Source organism: Diaphorina citri, unplaced genomic scaffold (genome assembly GCF_000475195.1).
Source record: "Diaphorina citri unplaced genomic scaffold, Diaci psyllid genome assembly version 1.1 scaffold270, whole genome shotgun sequence".
Classification (NCBI taxonomy): Eukaryota; Metazoa; Arthropoda; class Insecta; order Hemiptera; family Psyllidae; genus Diaphorina; species Diaphorina citri.
Genome location: NW_007377707.1, coordinates 29158 through 49811, shown reverse-complemented (window position 1 = coordinate 49811; position 20654 = coordinate 29158). Strand labels below are relative to the sequence as shown.

General features: G+C 41.2%; 1 protein-coding gene and 1 long non-coding RNA gene across 2 annotated transcripts in view; both read right to left on the bottom strand.

The window, feature by feature from the left end:
- Positions 1-20654, bottom strand: part of LOC103506886 (cleavage and polyadenylation specificity factor subunit 1) — a 29664-nt gene that overhangs the window by 3085 nt on the left and 5925 nt on the right. Inside the window, exons 2-18 of the mRNA XM_026821869.1 lie at positions 19323-19537; positions 16138-16277; positions 15983-16063; positions 15114-15394; positions 14051-14298; positions 12978-13163; positions 12007-12141; positions 10902-11188; positions 10267-10416; positions 9975-10036; positions 8962-8969; positions 8582-8813; positions 7259-7508; positions 6889-6989; positions 6240-6531; positions 5233-5382; positions 4726-4899 (exon numbers count right to left, since the gene is read on the bottom strand). Coding sequence (XP_026677670.1) covers positions 4726-4899; positions 5233-5382; positions 6240-6531; positions 6889-6989; positions 7259-7508; positions 8582-8813; positions 8962-8969; positions 9975-10036; positions 10267-10416; positions 10902-11188; positions 12007-12141; positions 12978-13163; positions 14051-14298; positions 15114-15394; positions 15983-16063; positions 16138-16277; positions 19323-19491 — 2946 coding nt within the window. The 5' untranslated portion in view covers positions 19492-19537. The remainder of the gene's footprint in view (positions 1-4725; positions 4900-5232; positions 5383-6239; positions 6532-6888; positions 6990-7258; positions 7509-8581; positions 8814-8961; positions 8970-9974; positions 10037-10266; positions 10417-10901; positions 11189-12006; positions 12142-12977; positions 13164-14050; positions 14299-15113; positions 15395-15982; positions 16064-16137; positions 16278-19322; positions 19538-20654) is intronic.
- On the bottom strand, positions 10002-10412 carry LOC113466445. Its single transcript, XR_003390831.1, has 2 exons — positions 10267-10412; positions 10002-10036 (listed from the first exon to the last, which is right to left on the bottom strand). It is a non-coding gene; the product is annotated as an uncharacterized LOC113466445 (long non-coding RNA).

Here is a 20654-nt window from a genome sequence, read left to right as displayed (position 1 = left end):
CTGCCCCTCTCTTCCCCTCCGCTCCCTTCTGCTCATGAATATCTTGCCTTCGTCTTCTCGTTGGTCCGGGCGGCATCCCTCTCCTCCTGTCCAATTCTGCCTCCTCGCTCCGTATTCTTTCTTCAGGATCTTCTATCTCTCCCTCTCCTTCGTCTGTTCCTTCCCTTCATTCAATCTATCTTCCTCTGCTTCTCTCCTGCTTCCTGGCCTCCTCCCTGCGGATTCTCTTGTTCCAGTAGGGTGTCTTATTCCTTTCTTCTCCCTCCCTTCCGTCCTTCCCTGCTCCTCAATATACCTGCTCCTCCCCCTCCCCCCCCCCCCACTCCCAGTCTTTTTCCCTCTCCCTCCTATTCTTCTCCTCCTCCTGTTATTCTTCTCTCTCTTTTCCAGACCTCCAGTATCTTCCTCTCTCTCCCTCCCTTCCTCTTCCAGTCCTCAATATACCTTCCTCTCTCCTCCTACCCTCCCCTTCTCCTCCTTCCGTTTCTCTTGCTCCCTTCTCGGTCTATTCCTTCTCCTCCCCTCCTATTCTTTCTCCCCCCCCGCCTTCTCCTCCCCAGAAGTATCATCCCAGTGATATTTCCCGAAGCATCAAGTTTCCACAAGGGGTGGGGGTGGGGTAGCTCCGCGTTATGAGGGGGTGTGTCATTGTGTTCCGTTGTCATGGCAACCAAGGCAACACTATTTTCCCCGAGCTTTTTGCCGACAGCTTTTACCGCCATGAGCGAGGGAGGGGAAGGAGGGAGGGGAAAAAGAGGGTTAGGTAGCGTGGAAAAATGACGCGCGACGGACAGTCAGGTTTTGTTTTAAATATTGGTGTTCGATATGAGAGACAGTATAGGACAAGGCCAGCCGTTCCGAGAACGAACCTTATCTGTTTAGAATAAATTCCGCCCGGGCGACACATGTTTTGCCTTTAAAGCCTAAATTGAAGAGTTGCATCGGCCTTTAAAGACTACTCGTAAATTGAAGAGCTGGACGAGAGGAAATAATTGATGGATCTTGCTGTCCGAAGTTGGAGACTGAATTCCTGATGAACCGTACACAAGGGAGCTGTTCACAATCGGTTGAATATCTACCATAGTTGATTGAAAGAAATGAGTGCTAAGTTTTTGATGTTGTTTCGAAGATATTTATTAAATTTTCGCCCTAATTCTTTATGGGCCCCGTATGACGGCCCTTTTTCCCGTGTGGGTTCTAAATGTCACTTAGTTGTGAGCGTTGTGAGCTAGGTTTTTCAATAGGTACCCTTGGCAAAAAGAACTTTTTCAATTGCTAAATTGGGAGATTACCTACTACCTACAAAAAATATTTCCCTCTCATTTGTTGACTTTCCCTTACAAACTAAAGTCCTTTAGAAACTTAGGTATTCCCTCAGGAAAGTCAGCAAGATCTTCTTTTGAAATGTGAAATTATTTTCTATAACCGAAGATCCTTCTTAGAAACCATAGAATACGATTTATTTATTAAAAAGGTAAAAACGAAAATACATCATTTAAAGCTCCCAAGCTTTCGAATGGGGAAAAGATAGATACGTATTATTTCGGTATGTTTATCAAAAGAAAGTTGAAAAAAATCTGGTGTGAACATCACACGGCTTTCCTTATCCTATTGAATGGTGCTTATTTGGGTGTTCTGTTATAACAATTACAATATCTCTAACCGTTTAGTCAGTATAGCTGATTCTGTTATTTTCAAGTTGGATGAGAATACGTGGTGATCGAATTTAATTCATTTTAGGCGGGAAGAACTATTCAAAGTCAGCTGTAAAAGTGAAAGTCTGTATCCAAAGATGCGTAGATTATAGTGAGTCTCTAAAAAGGGCCATATTTGGAAGATTTTTAAGTCCAACGCGTTACCACACGACTGAAGTTGGTTGTAAGTTCATTTGCAAGAGTCTATTTGAGTTTAATTAACCCAAGTGGATTGAGAATAACCAAGTGTCGAGCTTCATGCTTAACACAAGTAAAATTCCTTCTTTTTCTGTGCGTGCAGTAAAAAGTAAGGTGTGGGTAATTCAAACATTAACATCACGCATTATTTTTCTTGTGGAACCGAATTGAGAACTCCAGATTCCAATCCCCATATGGAATCCTGCACTGAAATTATGTAGATAAAGAAGCATCTATCTAATTTCAGTCCAGAATTCTTACGGATAACTCAGAGTTCTAATCCCACAAGAAGAGTGATCTTGGAATAGGCCCCTGATGTCTTTTTAGAAATGGGAACTTAGGGCTTCAATATCGTACAATTCGTCCAAAATATCGTTGTGTTTGGATCCGATTTTCTTGCAGATCTCCAGCCGTTCGCCCAGAGAAAGCTGCAGGAATTTCCACACCAGAGACCCGTCTATGATACCACGCGATGGATTGCCCGCGTAGTAGCCTTTACCTGGAGAGAAGAGTGGGAAATAAATTATAAATAAGGACATACGGGAGGTCTCCCATCCCGGGTTAACAGGGGGAAAAGAAGTTTAACAGAGAGTCTTATTGTCCCGAAATCGAAAAGAGAGGGAAGACAGGATATGAGAAAGCCAGCCGTTCCGAGAAAGAAAATTATCCACATCGAATCCGCGGCCTAGGTTGCGGGTTCGATTCCCGCCCAGGGCGAAATTTAACTTAAACAAATAAGGTTCGTTTTCGAAACGGCTAGCTTCTGGCCTGTGCTCCTCTTTTTTATATAAGACCTCAGTAGTTGCAGGTCCTTTTAGCGATCCGCCCCGGGCGGGAATCGAACCCGCGGCCTAGCGCTTACAAGGCAGACGCACTACCAACTAAGCTAACTAGGCTGGCAAAGAGTTAGGAGAGGCTCCTATCTCACGGTGTCGGAAGAATGGTAGAGATTGCCCTAGGAAATATTTCCTTTGTTTCGCTGATTGACCCTAGCGAGGGCTGATTGAGAGGCTGACGAAAAACGCCGACCCCGTCTTAACACGGCAGAAAACGGAGAAAAAGAAGATTTATCTATTTATTTTTTGAACCGCTTTGGCTTACTTCTAGGACTATTCTTTCACATCTATGCCAGTATGGGAACAGAAAACTTCCGTTAGAACATTTTGGACCTGGCCGGGAATCGAACCCCAACACCTTCAGATTGAGAGTCAGAGCTAGGCATTTTATTTCTTTATTCTAAACCGATTTTGCATTACTTCTAGGCATATTCTCTTACACCCATGCAAATACGCGAACGGAAAAGTTGAGTTTCCTTAACCTCAAGTTTACCCTTCGGACGTCTGAACGCTTAACGCTTTTGTGACTTCTTTGAGATTTGAACCCAGGACCTTACCTCATCTGACTTATCCTCACGCCTCTAGGCAGACCGGGCTGTTCATTGGCTCGCTTACTCCTATCCGAAACGAACAGGACTTTGAGTTTCTTAAACCTCAACTTAAGTGCGCCCTTAGGATGTCGGAATGCCTGATAGAGTCAAAATACCGCCAAGCGCAGCAACTATCTCAACCAAACGTTTTGTGTTGCATCCTTGTCACATTTGTGAACTACATACCAAATTTCAAGTCTCTAGCTTATACCGTTCCCGAGATATTGTTAAATTACACCGAAAACCGCCAAAAAGCGGTGAAATGCCGCCAACCGTTGCACCGGTCTTAACCAAAAGTTTCGTGTCGCATTCTTGTCACATTTGAAAAATACATACCAAATTTTAAGTCTCTAGCTCTTACCGTTCTCGAGATATTTTGTTTACAGACAGACACACACACGGACCAATGGCTGAAACTTTGGATTTAGGCTCTAGGGACCTCAAAACGTGTTTTGGCACTGAAATCTGACCATCGAAAATTTGAACCGATTACATTACTTTCCTTCCTGTAGGATAAGGAAAGTAAAAAAGAGGAAAAATGAAGAAAAGACTCGAAAAAGACTTTTCTCAAATATTAAAGTTCCTTTAGTTGAAAAAACTTTTCTCAAATATTAAAGTTCTTTAGTTTTTTTTTTCTTCTTCTTTTTGCGTGTCTTATCCTTCACCATCTTCTTCTTCCCGCTCTTCCTTGTTTTCTTATTTTGTGTTGCTTTCTTTTTCTCTTCTTCTCTTCCTCCTCCTCCAACTTCTTATTCATATCTTTGCGTGTCTTATCCTTCACCATCTTCTTCTTCCCCCTCTTCCTTGTTTTCTTATTTTGTGTTGCTTTCTTTTTCTCTTCTTCTCTTCCTCTTCCTCCTCCTCCTCCTTTTCTTCCAACTTCTCATTCACATCTTTAACTAAAGTCGCATAAAGAACCCTCCAAAGCTCTTGGAAAGCAGAAAGCCACCCTTACAGACGTTTACATATTTCGACGTTCCTTTCTCCTCTCATACCATCAGAGCAGAAAGTGCTTCCTCTAGTTCCTTTTGCAAAGGAGCTTTCCTTTAGGCAGCGAATTAGTAGGATGGATAATTATGTAGGTAACGTTGTCATCTCCACCAGAATTAGGGGATGTGACAATGTTACAAGAAGGAATTTTATCAACATGTTTCAAAGAGTTTTTTTTTTATAGAGGGAACTGTAACTGCTACTATGAACAAAGCCTCTCCACCATGTTCTATCTTTGAACTTTTCTTCGTTAATTACAATATTGTTGGATCTAAACCTCTTTTTTCTATGTCTTTATGGATCATATCTATCCACCGCAGTCTCGGGCGACCCCTTCGTCTTCTCCCTTCCATTTCCAGATGAAACATAAAAGGACTATTGGGCTAATAAAAAAGGAATTTAAGATTTTGATCTTACCTGTGTAGGTTTATAGTCTCTAGCTACCAGACTAAGTGTCCTATATTCGGGTTGATATCGTAGAAGGGCTATTGACCGTGCATAGTCCCCAACCAGAATCAAATTCTTGACGGATACCATGCTGGCTATGTACACCTCCGTGTCTATGAATGCAATACCTGTGAGATCATTGTCCTGAGAAAAACAAGAGAGATAATAAAATCAAGTTTTTTTAAGATAAAATAAATAAATAAATTTCATAGAGGGAAGGGAAGGTCTTATTGTTCCGAAATCGAAGAGAGCAGGGCAGGGCAGGATAGGAGATAGCCAGACGTTCCGAGAACAAACCTTATCTGTGACTAGGAAACCAGCTACATGACATATAGCTGACACAGGACCCTAACTAGCCTAGCCTAGCCTTACCTTGAGTTGCCAGATGTATATTTTCTGCCCCACAGCCGTGACTAAGAACCCAGCTACATGACATATAGCTGTCACAGGACCCTAACTAGCCTAGCCTAGCCTTACCTTGAGTTGCCATATGTATATTTTCTGCCCCACAGCCGTGACTAAGAACCCAGCTACATGACATATAGCTGTCACAGGACCCTTCTGTTCCTTGGCATAAATCATTTTGATTTTGTTCTTGGTCAGAGGCTGACCTGGCTCAGGGACAACCTAGAAGCCGAGAAGCAAAAGACAATGGAAATAAATTATTTGGAACCAAATGCTGAAAATAACTGCAGATATGTATGACAGAAAGCATTGTTCAAAAATCGGTCCGTGTCCTATATTTGGTGCTAGGAAAACCAGTTTGAATTCGAGTAGGGAGTAGATTTCCAGGTTGCCGTCTATTCGTGTCAGTACTAGCCAATAGGAAGGGGGCCGGCGTTCCTGTAACTGACGTAACCAACTGAAACAAGAGGAAGAATAGGAAAGTTGAAACCGGATTGGACGAACGAAGTTTGTAGAAAAATGGCCTAAGGACCTAAGTAAACAGTCAATATGAAGTTTTAGAAAACAACACATTTCGTTTAGTCGTATGTCTCTTTGTTGGACCGAAGGGTTTAATGAAATTAGAAGCCTCTCTCTCCTTCTTTCTATTCCCCTCCCTTCCTTCTCTCTCCCTCATTCCCTGTTCCTCTATCTCCTACTCTCTCTCTCCCTCTCCTTCTCTCCCCCTCTCCTTCTCTCCCCTCTCTCTCTCTCTCTCTCTCTTCAAAAATCAAGTCCAATTCAAAACCATTAAAGCTTGGATAACTCCTGAGTTAGAAACGACATAAAGACAAATAAGGCAGTCAGTCAAACGACATAAAGACAAATAAGGCAGTTGAATGGAATCCATTCAACTTAAATCTAAAAGAAAAGCCAAAAAAATATTTTCATAGTATTCAGTCTCAATGATAAAAGAAAACTTGCTTTTTTCTGAAGAGATAACAATAGGCTGGTAATGGAAAAACTTGCCATTTTACTTGCAACAAGTGTACATTTTGTTCTTCTTTTGGTTCTTCTTTTCAAGTCAAGTGTACACTCACCTCAATAATATCAAATAGAAGTATTCTCCCTCGACACGTCACATCTTCAGAGTAGTTATAATTCGTACCCAGGGCAATATATCCCCGCAACCCGCTCAAAGTTCCCTCATATTCCATCGATACGTTCTTGAGACACAGTACGTGTTCCCACTCATGCAGAGGGAAATTTGTCTGCGGGATTTCTTCCCAGGAGAAGGGGGAAAAGAGAGAGACGTGGAATTGCGAGACGAGAGGAGGGATAAAGCGAGAGTCCCGGGGGTCCGTGACCAGCTCCTTGTCTTCCCCGTTGAACCTGGAGGGAGAAAAAACGAGGATAAGGGATATTGAACTGTTGAGAAAAAGGGACTACATGTCTTAATTCCCACACTTTCAATTGAGATTGCAATGGGCGTCTTAGGAAGATTTCCCCCTAAAAGGAGATAAATAGTAGGTAGATACTGCTTACCAGTCTAGTTGGCTTGGGGCGTAGCGCGTTTTGTAAGTGCTAGGTAGCGGGTTCGATTCCCGCCCAGGGCAAACTTTCCTCCTAAAACAGGTAAGGTTTACTCTCTTACGCTAACTGTAGGGTTCCTAACATTTACGTTGCATTTTTATTGGATTGAATATGGCATTCAGGTTCTTAGATAAGTAGATGGTGAGGTAAACTTACTTATAGTAGTCGGTAGATGGTTCAGCAGTAGAAGTTACAATACAATAAGTCTTGGTTTCCAAGTGATAAGCCAAGAAATGGGGAGTACACTTAAGTGGAACCTGAAGATAGAAACAAAATAATTTTACAAATCTCAAGAATAGACATGCTTTTTTTAATATCTTAAGAAGATAACACACGGCTGCTACTCAAGAAGGCGTGGGTTCAATCACAGCCCAAGTATAGAACAATACTTTCCATTTGGGTGCTGGGTCAACACAAGAACTCCACAAAGTTATCAGAAAGTAACCCGTTAAAATATTTGCAATCGAAAAACGAGTACAATTTTTTGTCAATGCTGTGGGCATCGAACCCGGTACATTCAGCTCACCTTTCTCACGGGCCATGGTGCGTCGTACGACAAATGTGTGGGTAGGACCGATATACGCAACTCAGACTTCGCATTGAAATAGAGGAAGCCCCGGGGACAATTCACGTTATGGAAAGGGGCCAGGGTAGATACAGGGCCGTCGATGGTCATCGGGTGGGCCCTTAGCTCCCCCCTGGAGGTTAGGAAGAGCCAGGCCGGGTGAGGCCCACATAGGAACACCCCCTGGTAGCCCGCGATGTTTGAGAAATATCTGAGAACGGAAAGATAAAGGGTTACTTACAATACCTACCTACTTACTTCAAATAAAAATCTGGTGTGAACATCACACGACTTTCCTCATCCTATTGAATGATGCTTATTTTGAGTGTTCTTGTTCTTATAGCCAAACTTTTACAATATCTCTAACCGTTTAGTCGGTATAGCTGAAAACCTCCAAAAAGCGGTCAAAAACGTTTTGAGTTGCATCCTTGTCACATTTGTGAACTACATACCAAATTTCAAGTCTCTAGCTTATATCGTTCTCGAGATATTGTTAAATTACACCAAAAAGCGGTAAAATGCCAACCGTTGCACCGATCTTTACCAAAAGTTTCGTGTCGCATTCTTGTCATATTTGAAAAATACATACCAAATTTTAAGTCTCGAGCTCTTACCGTTCTCGAGATATTTTGTTTACAGGCAGACACACACACACACGGACCAATGGCTGAAACTTTGGATTTAGGCTCTAGGAACCTCAAAACGTATTTTGGCATTAAAAACTGACCATCGAAATTTTGACCCGATTACATTACTTTCCTTCCCATAGGATAAGGAAAGTAAAAAGGATAAGAGTTAGGAAAGGCTCCTATCTCACGGTGTCGGAAGAATGGTAGAGATTGCCCTAGGAAATATTAAATTTCCTTTGTTTAGCTGATTGACCCTAGCGAGAGCTGATTGAGAGGCTGACGAAAAACGCTGACCCCGTCTTAACACGGCAGAAAACGGGAAGATTTATCTATTTATTTTTTGAACCGCTTTTGTTTGATTCTAGGAATATTCTTTTACATCTACGTATGCCAGTATGGGAACAGAAAAATTCCGTTAGAACATTTTGGACCTGGCCGGGAATCGAACCCCAACACCTTCAGATTGAGAGTCAGAGCTAGGCATTTTATTTCTTTATTCTAAACCGATTTTGCATTACTTCTAGGCATATTCTCTTACACCCATGCAAATACGCGAACGGAAAAGTTGAGTTTCCTTAACCTCAAGTTTACCCTTCGGACGTCTGAACGCTTAACGCTTTTGTGACTTCTTTGAGATTTGAACCCAGGACCTTACCTCATCTGACTTATCCTCACGCCTCTAGGCAGACCGGGCTGTTCATTGGCTCGCTTACTCCTATCCGAAACGAACAGGACTTTGAGTTTCTTAAACCTCAACTTAAGTGCGCCCTTAGGATGTCGGAATGCCTGATAGATGAGCAACTCGTGTTGAGTGCGCACTAGAAGGAGAGGCCGGTTACCATGGAGACCTAGAGACACGGTGAGGAGCTCTTGAACTATGGTCTCATCTGAAAAAGAGTGGAAAAGCCCATTAAGTGAGAATCCTTCCCTTAAGGCGGTAAGAGATAATACAATTTAGCGTATATCTATACGATTTTCTCGGCAATACCCATCATAACGTGAAGTTGAATTTTCTCGCCATTTTCACAAAACTACCCATGGCACTGGGCGAATGAGACCGAAAATTACCCATGACGTATGAAATCAACAAGCAAAATGGTGTGGCAGTCAACGTGTTAAGTGACAATCCTGCACTCAAGGCGTAATACACACTAGTAAAACCCGACGTGTTTCACAAAACCCGTAGGTAAGGTTAACACAGACCAGTGCACATTGGATAAATAGAGTTTCATGAAACTCGTTGAATGTTCCGCTCTCGACCAACTTTTTGAGTTTCGTTTATGTTTTTAGTTTGATAAATACAAGTTCGGCCATGCCTTTTCCAGAAGTTTGGCCATGCCTCGGGATGAACTAGCGGGCTTCCGGAGCGAAGCGACGGAATTCAGCTAGTCTTATATTATAAGAACAAGATCCATTCACTCATTCACAGTTCACATTTCACATTTCACACACTGATCGCTCTATCTCGAGAACCACACCACCTAGAAAGCTGAAATTTGGTAGGAATATTCTTTTTATGGTCTAGGTGTGCAATAAGAAAGGATTTTGCGAAAATCTACACCGATCCTGAGATATGATCAATTTTTGATCGCTGAAATCTCCATAAGAAATACACAGAGTGCAGAGACTGCGGGATAGAAAACTTTTCCTCGCTCGCCTAATATTTGAGTTTCGTTTATGTTTTTAGTTTGATAACTACAAGTTCGGCCATGCCTTTTCCACAAGTTTGGCCATGCCTCGGGATGAACTAGCGGGATTCCGGAGCGAAGCGACGGAATTCAGCTAGTTGACATATAAAACCCGTTTTTCACTAGTGTGCATCGCTCCTAAAGCCTTGCCAACATCAGTAATCAATAGGAAACTGTGCATTTAAAGTGAAATCTTTACAGGCGGAAAAAAGTCGTCCAGCATTGGTAGGGACTTGGAACCAAATGTAGAGAAAAATAGGGGAAGAAGAAATATGAAGCATAACCTAGGGGTCTTTGGCTCCGTGTCCTATATTTGGTCACAGTTTGAATTCCAGTAGGGGAAGCGTACCAATTACTTACCTGGTGTATTGGACTATGTACACCTCCGTGTCTATGAATGCAATACCTGTGAGATCATTGTCCTGAGAAAAACAAGAGAGATAATAAAATCAAGTTTTTTTTTATGATAAAATAAATAAATAAATTTCATAGAGGGAAGGGAAGGTCTTATTGTTCCGAAATCGAAGAGAGCAGGGCAGGACAGGATAGGAGATAGCCAGTCGATCCGATAACAAACCTTATCTGTGACTAGGAACCCAGCCACATGACATTTAGCTGACACAGGTCCCTAACTAGCCTAGCCTAGCCTTACCTTGAGTTGCCAGATGTATATTTTCTGCCCCACAGCCGTGACTAGGAACCCAGCTACATGACATATAGCTGTCACAGGACCCTTCTGTTCCTTAGCGTAAATCATCTTGATTTTGTTCTTGGTCAGAGGCTGACCTGGCTCAGGGACAACCTAGAAGCCGAGAAGCAAAAGACAATGGAAATAAATTATTTGGAACCAAATGCTGAAAATAACTGCAGATATGTATGACAGAAAGCATTGTTCAAAAATCAAGTCCAATTCAAAACCATTAAAGCTTGGATAACTCCTGAGTTAGAAACGACATAAAGACAAATAAGGCAGTCAGTCAGAAAGTAGTTTGTACCAACTTACAAAAATAATAATAATAATAAATAAATAAAAATAAAAAAATAAAATAAAACAATAAAGCAATTACATTTACATACATTACATATGAGGTATTAGAAAACAACACATTTCGTTTGTTCCTATGTCTCTTTGTTGGACCGAAGGGTTTAATGAAATTAGAAGCCTCTCTCCTTCTTTCTTTCTATTCCCCTCCCTTCCTTCTCTCCCTCCCTCTCCTTCTCTCTCTCTCTCTCATACTTACAAGGGTGCACTCTCTCTCTCTCTCCCTCTCATACTTACAAGGGTACACTCGGTGTTCCCGGCACCTCCTGGGGGGGGAGCGCCCCTCCCAATCCTCCCAGCATCCCTCCCATTCCTCCCCCATCTCCATACAGCAACTCATCCTCGTCTATATACTCCTCCCCCTCCCCTCCCCCTCCTTTCTCTCCGTCTCTCTCGCCCAGCAGGGTTCTCTCTGTGTCGGAGAGAGACAGAGAGAACAGAGAGCTCGTGTCGCGATGAAGGGAGATGGTGGTGATTTGAGGCTTGGAGGGGAACAGAGAGGGTGGGGGGCGCACGGTGAGACGACCTTGACCTGAGGGGAGGGGGGAGAAAGTATAAAATTAGAAAACAGCATAAAATTTTCAATGTTAGTTTAGCATAGAATGCATAGATATAGGTTATACATATAGGGTTTACTTTTATTTAAAAAAAAAGAGTAGTGTTTCACCGGCGCGGCGTCTTTACAATAAAACAACTGCTAAGTACAGCAGACTCTTGTGGTCTGTGTCGTAGCATGCCCATCCCGTAGTACGAGAAGAGAAACTATACTTGATATACTTTCTATTTATGTGCTGGGTCAACACGAGAACACTCGAAAGTAATCCATTGGAATATTTGCAATCGAAGAACGAGTACAAATTTTTGTCGATGGTGGGCATCGAACCCAAGACCTTCTGCATGGCGTTACCACTGGGCTAACCGTGCCCCCAAAAGTTCCCTCTATCAATCCTCTTAAAAAGTTATTCTTACTCCTTAAACATCAAGGATCCCAAAAGTCACATTAGAAAATTTTCTGTCTGTCTATAACGCTCATAGACCTGTTAGAGTGATCTTTTCACGAGAAAACGGCACGACCGATTTTTATTATTATTATTTGTGGTTGTTAAGAAGAGTACTGAGGGTGACATAGGCACTTGAAATGGTCTTATTCCATCCTGATTCAAAATGGCGGCGCTTCAAATTCATGCCTCTTACGCTGCACTAATCCCGTACAAAGGACGGGTCCACTAAATAATAAATAAATCTGTACCTTGTTTGGTTTCCTTGTACACCAGCATTACCAGTTCTCCCCTTACGCTGCACTAATCCCGTACAAAGGACGGGTCCACTAAATAATAAATAAATCTGTACCTTGTTTGGTTTCCTTGTACACCAGCATCACCAGTTCTCCCGACTGTGTCAACAGGACCAGATAGGGATCTGCCAGGGTGGCGGTCACTACAACGCTTTCTACTTCCAGGGTCACGGTTTGAACCAGCTCCGCCTCTTCACTACAACGCTTTCTACTTCCAGGGTCACGGTTTGAACCACTCACCATCTAGGGTAAAGATGAACTGCCATCGCTGTCACCTGGAAACCGGAGATAGTAATATAGGTACTTCTATTATGTTTTGCTTGGAGAAGGGTGATATATTTACCGATTTCTCATACGATAAAAGAAAAGTAAATATTCCCAGCTACGAAAATGTACCAATATTCCCGGCACTCACCTGAACAATGTACTTATTGGAGCCAATATTCCCGGCAAAACCGCCAACTCTCTACCTTGGTCTCTTGCGGCCCTCGGGTGCCCTAAGGTTGGACAACCCTGCATTAGAGCACCGATTCCCAAAAGGAGGTATGTGAGAGACCCTCCCGGGGTTACGCATGAAAAAAATGTGTAATGGCGGACAAAAGTAAATTTTGAATTTTAACTGCTCATCAGTGCAGTAGTGAACAAAAACAGTAATGAATTTCGACTTCAAGGTACTGAAATATTGAATTTTTTCCAAAGGTACTGAGTGTGTAGTGTGTTTAGAACTCAGTAGTAATGGTACACATCAACCTAGGAATCAGTGCAGTAGTGAACAAAAAACAGTACTGAATTTTGACTTCAAGGTACTGAAATATTGAATTTTTTCCAAAGGTACTGAGTGTGTTTAGAATTCAGTAGTAAAGGTACACATCAACCTAGATATGCGTACCCCCGGTACTGATTATGATCTTGGCGGGGGTACGTGAGATTAAATCCGGATAACCAACGGGGTACGCGGGCGAAAAAATAACATTACCAGCACATTTAATACATTAAAAGTTAAGATCCAAATCAAAATGCATTCAACTTACACAAGTGGTGAGTACACTGGCAGCAGACTTCTCGAAATGAAACCTATTGACGGATCTCACAGAATCAGTTTGCAGGGTTAACACATACAGTTCTCCCCCTTTCAGAGAGATGACCACCTTGTCTGTGTCGATGAAAGCACATTGCGCGCCCTCCAAACAAATGCTGATACCTTCCTGAGGTTCTGTGGAGAAGAGCAAGTAAAGAAATAGGAGATGACCACCTTGTCTGTGTCGATGAAAGCACATTGCGCGCCCTCCAAACAAATGCTGATACCTTCCTGAGGTTCTGTGGAGAAGAGCACGTAAAGAAATATGAGTTCAAATCTCAAATTATTTGTGGTAAGGCAGAGCTTTTCACAACTTTAGTGGATATCACAGCATTACTAAGTGCCTCCTTTGCAATCAATTTCCATATTTCAATAATCTTTTCACGCTGGTAATGCCGCCACTGGTCGCTACTCGAATAAAGTAGCTCAATTGTCCTCAAGAGGCTGAGTGCACTCCGAACTCCAAGCACAGAGCCGTAAAAAAACCTCGGCTCCACCGGGAATCGAACTCGGGCCTCCTGCGTGCAAGCCTAGTGTGATACCCGCTCGGCCACGGAGGTTGCTTGGTTTGAAGTATTTTATTGACGTTTTAAAGCATTCTCAACGTTCTGGACAACTTACCCAAACCTGGTGTATTGGTAGGGTCGGAATTTTCTTCCAGTACTTGGTCCGAATGGTCGTAGAGGACCTTGGGTCCGTGTCCTATATTTGGTCCCAGTTTGAATTCCAGTAGGGCAAGCGTACCAATTACTTACCAGGTGTATTGGTAGGGTCGGAATTTTCTTCCAGTACTTGCTCCGAATGGTCGTACAGAACCTTGGGTCCGTGTCCTATATTTGGTGCTAGGAAAACCAGTTTGAATTCGAGTAGGGAGTAGATTTCCAGGTTGCCGTCTATTCGTGTCAGTATTAGCCAATAGGAAGGGGGCCGGCGTTCCTGTAACTGACGTAACCAACTGAAACAAGAGGAAGAACAGTAACGTTGAAACCGGATTGGACGAACGAAGTTTGTCGAAAAATGACCTAAGGACCTAAGTTGTTGTTCCGCAATGCTGTTCAAACTAACGCCATACGGTGGTATGCTCTGATTCAAATAGATCAGTGCATTGTTAGTCAGGATCAATGTACCACCTAGTGGTTTACGTACAGGGAGGGCTTGAATACAGTCGAATGGAAGGTTGGACACAGACCAGATAACAGGGTAGACGCGTTGCTGTATGTTGAGGGATACGGAGACCATGGAGCAAGTGTCTTTACGAACAGCGATACGTCTGGAAGGAAACATGGTGACTTATTAGATTTGTGAACAAACCAACATGATAATAATAATAGTGCTTATTTATACTGCTCGCATAGGACTGAAAAGTCCCTTTACTTCAGCAGTAGGCTACTACTATTATTGTGGTCAATTTCTCAAATTATATTGAGGATATAGTTCCATACCTTGGCTGGGTTTGAACCCACGCCCTTCTGTTTACCAGGCGAGCTCGCATAGGACTGAAAAGTCCCTTTACTCCAGCAGTAGGCTACTACTATTATTGTGGTCAAATTCTCAAATTATATTGAGGATATAGTTCCATACCTCGGCTGGGTTTGAACCCACGCCCTTCTGTTTACCAGACGAGCGCCTTGACCACTACAACACCAAGGTAGGTAACATGAGATTTTTTTGTCCAGCTAGGAGACGTTAAACAGGGAGTAAACCAGCTTAGTCTTGCTGGGGGACTATAAACAGGAAGGGGTCGTGACCTAGCAGCCTAGCACTTCCAAGATAGGCATGCTACCTTACAAACTATCTCGGCTGGCTAATGAAATCAACTACCTACTATATTATGGGAGAACTTTGAAGTTGAACCTATTGTGCATTGTATTGTATTGTGAACAAAATTATAAACAATAAAAATAAAGGTTTATTAAAAATTAAAAAAAAACACATCTTTTTAACTCCGGGTGAGCTCACGTGACGTGACGTGTGTTTAATGTTCAAGCATTTCTTAAAAATGAAACTGCATATTATCTAAAAAGAAAGTAATAAAGTGTTCTACCTAGGTACTTACTAACTGCTAACTTGACCCTGTCTACTCACCCAGGAAAAGTTCGTATAGACTCATACAGGATCAACAGCGTAGGCTCATAATACCCGTGAAGGAATTGCAAGTCAATTATATTGTCCAGCTTGGCCTCAATATTCCTCACTGGTATCGTATATGAGGCCAACACTTGCTCCTTGTTATTCGGGTCTTCAATGAGGGAGCCTTTGCGAAATGGCAGTACCACAATTTGACGCCCGTATGCCAACAGAACGGCACAACGGTTCTGAGGATCGACCCGTATGATTGGGATTTGCCAGTGATTTGACCAGCCCATCTGATGAAATAGAAGAAAAATCGAAACATGGATTAAAATGAAGTAAAAAAATTTAAATAACACCTACGTGAACTTGGAAAAAGAAGTAGGCTTGTACTCAAAGGTTGGAGTATGGGATATTAACATCTTGATTGAGAATTGTCTAAGCACTCTAAACTCTAATATTGTTTGAGAATTCAAACACAATTGCTCAAATAGAACTCTGTAATCCAATTTTAGCAATGAGTAAGTCCTTCAAGGGCCTTTTACTGTTCTATTCTTTACTGTAGATTTAAGCATTGGACCTACAGTTAAGAAATCCTACTTTTTCATTTTAAAAATACCTACTACCTTAATAACCTATTGTACCCAGGACATTACAGTTGTGGCCTGCTCTGAGACCTGCCATACACATTACAGTCACGAGAGAGAGGCCTGGACTGAGAAAGCTAATGTTGAATTTCACCAATATAGATTCAGTCATTAGAACTCCTGTTAAGCTAACGGGTTGTTTGAGGCTGGAAAGAAGGTTGGTGAAATCCACAATAATCTGTAAAACAACCATAACATGTATGGTGGGCCTTGATTCTCATGAAATGTAAGCCATACCTTCATTTCTTCTTCCTCAAAGTAATGCAGTGACAGAGTTTTGAGATCATGAGTGTCCATATCATACTGCACAATGCTCACTTTGGCTTCTTTGAGTAATGCAGTGACAGAGTTTTGAGATCATGAGTGTCCATATCATACTGCACAATGCTCACTTTGGCTTCTTTAAAACTGAGTAGAAGTGCATCCCGCTCGGAATTGTTCAATGTTACGCTTTGCATGGACATGACATTGCCGGCCAATGAGAATTGAGAAACACATTCCAGCTTCATCTTGGGAGGAGAGCGAGCTATGTCTGTAGAATAATCAGACATTGAATATTATTCAGCACACTTGAAAGTATATTGTTCACTACAAAACTTTGTAAAGTTCAGATCAACGTGATTTGAGTATTACCTGATTAACACTTTGAGTGCCCAAGCAAAAGTTTCAGCCAATATGACTTTCCTTCCTAGGATAAGGAACGTAAAAAGGTGTTGTTTCGGACCCAGTGATGTCAATCTTATATGACTAACTTGGCACTCGAAGTGTTAAATAGGTAGCATGATGAAATGGTACATTTAAAATATGTTCCTGCATTGTTAAATACCTATTTTTATGAAAAGGTAAATATAAATACTGTAAATAGGCAGTCTATCGACACGAATTACAAGTGAACAGCGATACGCCTGGTAGGAAACATGGTGACTTATTAGATTTGTGAACAAACCAACATGATAATAATAATAATAATAATAATAATAGTGCTTATTTATACTGCTCGCATACTTAGGACTGAAAAGTCCCTTTAATCCAGCAGTAGGCTACTACTATTACTGTGGTCAATTTCTCAAATTATATTGAGGATATAGTTCCATACTTCGGCTGGGTTTGAACTCACGCCCTTCTGTTTACCAGGCGGGCGCCTTGACCACTACAACACCAAGGCAGGTAACATGAGATTTTTTTGTCTAGCTAGGAAACGTTAAACAGGGAGTAAACCAGCTTAGTATTGCTGGGGGACTATAAACAGGGAGGGGTCGTTACCTAGCAGCCTAGCACATCCAAGATAGGCATGCTACCTTACAAACTATCTCGGCTGGCTAATGAAATCAACTACCTACTATTTTATGGGAGAACTTTGAAGTTGAACCTATTGTGCATTGTATTGTATTGTGTGCTATGTACTAATTATATTGTATTGTATTGTGAACAAAATTATAAACAATAAAAATAAAGGTTTATTAAAAAATAAAAAAAAACACATCTTTTTAATTCAGGGTGAGCTCACGTGACGTGATAGTAGTGTGTTTAATGTTCAAGCATTTCTTAAAAATGAAAGTGCATATTATCTAAAAAGAAAGTAATAAAGTGTTCTACCTAGGTACTTACCAACCACTCCAATTTTCATTTCAGAGTACAATGTCGGAATGGAGGCTCGTGTTTTGGCTCACGTTCATAATTCTGGCGGTCACCAATCTATTCTATCTCGTGTTCGGCTCGGCCGAAATACAACCCTGGAACGACCCCAACCCTGTAGTACAAAAGCCGCCCCCCCGAAGTGAAATAGAAATCGGCCCAGAACCCGAATAGAGTGCCCCAAAACCCGAATAGAGTGCCCCAGAACCCAAATAGGGGGATGCTTGTAGATTGAGTACGAATAGACTATCTTTGGACAAGCAACCACACTAGTAGATCATTGATGGCCGAGGCCACAAGTGAGCGTATTTGGATTAACTTCGGATCAAGCAATCTGATTGGGGTTGATTTCAAAAAATTCCGCCCGGGGCGGATTTTATCCTGATGGGATAATGTTCGTTCTCGGAACGGCTGGCTTTTTCCTATCCTGTCTTCCTTCTCTCTTCGATTTCGGGACGATAAGACCATAGAAGTTACAGTTCCCTCTGTCAAACCTCTTAAAAAAAAAAAAATCAATTTGTGATCAGTGCTTTAAAATAAGTAATAAATTACTTCTACGTACTTCTGCAAGTATTTGAAGGAAATAAAGACACTTATTGATAATCTGGAGTCATCTTTTAAACCCCTTACCTGTCCGTTCATACCCCATAACTTTGTAAAGTAGGTACATCCCGTCTCAAGCTCAAGAGGAATAATCTTGCCCACCAAGATGTCAACAGATTCACCACTGAGACCCTTTCCACTCTTTTCCATTGAGAACATCACCACATCAACACCATTGTAAGTTTCTTCTTTCTAACATCTAATGTCAAGAATGCCAAGCACTCACACTCAGACTATGTCTGTTGGTTGGAATGTAGGTGTGTGGTGGAAAAAATTCAGGTCAAAATAGTCCAGGGTCTCAGACCATCTGAAAGACCTGGGCCTGAAGCTTTTTCCACCACACATATTCCAATGGTCTAACAGATGAACAATACTTCTACAGGACTATTCTCAGAACTTGGGGTGGGTAAAAACCATTTATAATAATCAGAAACTTCTGTCTCATTTCAGAGCCCCAGTCCAGAAAGCAAAGAAAACAGTGACCATAAAATCAACTACCAAGAAGAAAACACCACCCAAGGTAGCATCAGCTGCCAAAACCAAGAAGAAATGGAGAGTGGCATTTGATGAAAATCAAGCACAGATTGATGCTGGACAGAAGAGATTTGGAACCACTGAGTGCAATGACTGTGGTCTGTTGTACCAACAGGTAAATATTTGTAAATTTTTTAATTGGAAAAGTTTGTTTCCTTGCATAGATTTATAAGTAGATTTTTTTTTTTTTGTTTTTTTTTTTGTATTTTTATATTTATTATTTTCTTGTTGTTTATCAGGGTGGTAAGTTGGATCCTAAGGAAATGGCTTGACATTCCTTTGCACCTCACACTCAAAATTTCGAAATTCATAAGTTTGTTATGCTATAATAATAATATCCTTGAATTTTCTTCCCAACAGGTAAATATTTGTAAATTTTTTAATTAGAAAAGTTTGTTTCCTTGCATAGATTTATAAGTAAAGTGTTTTTTCCCCCGTATTTTTATATTCATTATTTTCTTGTTGTTTATCAGGGTGGTAAGTTGAATCCTAAGGAAATGGCTTCACATTCCATTGCACCTCACACTCAAATTCAAAAGTTTGTTATGCTATAATAATATCCTTAAATTGTCTCCCTTTTAGAATGAGAACTTCATGTGTTAGGACAAGACTTGTATTGTCCCAGTGGGAATCAGGATACAGAAAAAGGAGGTTTTAATGTACTCAAATCAACGAGAGAAGGAGGACAGGATAGAAGAAAGCCAGCTGTTCCAAAAATGAACTTTATGTCTTTGGGATAAGTATAGTCCCAGAGGGAATTGGAATAAAGAAAGAGAGTGAAAACTAAATAATTTGTCTTACTTACCTTGCAATTTGGTTTTAGAAACAGGGTCAATGTCAGGCACCAATTGGAACACCCGAATAATGTTGGCCCCGGCTACAACCAAACACTTCTCGGCTCTGTTGTAGAAATGACATGACACAGCATGTTCAACACCCGTAGCTGGGTGAGTTTCTTTGCAGATTGAGAACATTGTGGAGTGGTGATTTATTCAATTGTTATGTAGAGTGAAAATCATTCTGTCAAAATAAGGAAAAAGAAACATGTCAGATGTCAGTGATTGTTGATAAAGCCATTTCAGATGAAGAAAGGTGTTACCTACTCATCTTCCAAATATTTAAGAAAATACAAAATTAAGTATCTTTCAAGGTGTCTAACATTATGGAAATCTATCTCGGCTGGCTAATGAAATCAACTACCTACTATATTATGGGAGAACTTTGAAGTTGAACCTATTGTGCATTGTATTGTATTGTGAACAAAATTATAAACAATAAAAATAAAGGTTTATTAAAAATTAAAAAAAAACACATCTTTTTAACTCCGGGTGAGCTCACGTGACGTGACGTGTGTTTAATGTTCAAGCATTTCTTAAAAATGAAACTGCATATTATCTAAAAAGAAAGTAATAAAGTGTTCTACCTAGGTACTTACTAACTGCTAACTTGACCCTGTCTACTCACCCAGGAAAAGTTCGTATAGACTCATACAGGATCAACAGCGTAGGCTCATAATACCCGTGAAGGAATTGCAAGTCAATTATATTGTCCAGCTTGGCCTCAATATTCCTCACTGGTATCGTATATGAGGCCAACACTTGCTCCTTGTTATTCGGGTCTTCAATGAGGGAGCCTTTGCGAAATGGCAGTACCACAATTTGACGCCCGTATGCCAACAGAACGGCACAACGGTTCTGAGGATCGACCCGTATGATTGGGATTTGCCAGTGATTTGACCAGCCCATCTGATGAAATAGAAGAAAAATCGAAACATGGATTAAAATGAAGTAAAAAAATTTAAATAACACCTACGTGAACTTGGAAAAAGAAGTAGGCTTGTACTCAAAGGTTGGAGTATGGGATATTAACATCTTGATTGAGAATTGTCTAAGCACTCTAAACTCTAATATTGTTTGAGAATTCAAACACAATTGCTCAAATAGAACTCTGTAATCCAATTTTAGCAATGAGTAAGTCCTTCAAGGGCCTTTTACTGTTCTATTCTTTACTGTAGATTTAAGCATTGGACCTACAGTTAAGAAATCCTACTTTTTCATTTTAAAAATACCTACTACCTTAATAACCTATTGTACCCAGGACATTACAGTTGTGGCCTGCTCTGAGACCTGCCATACAC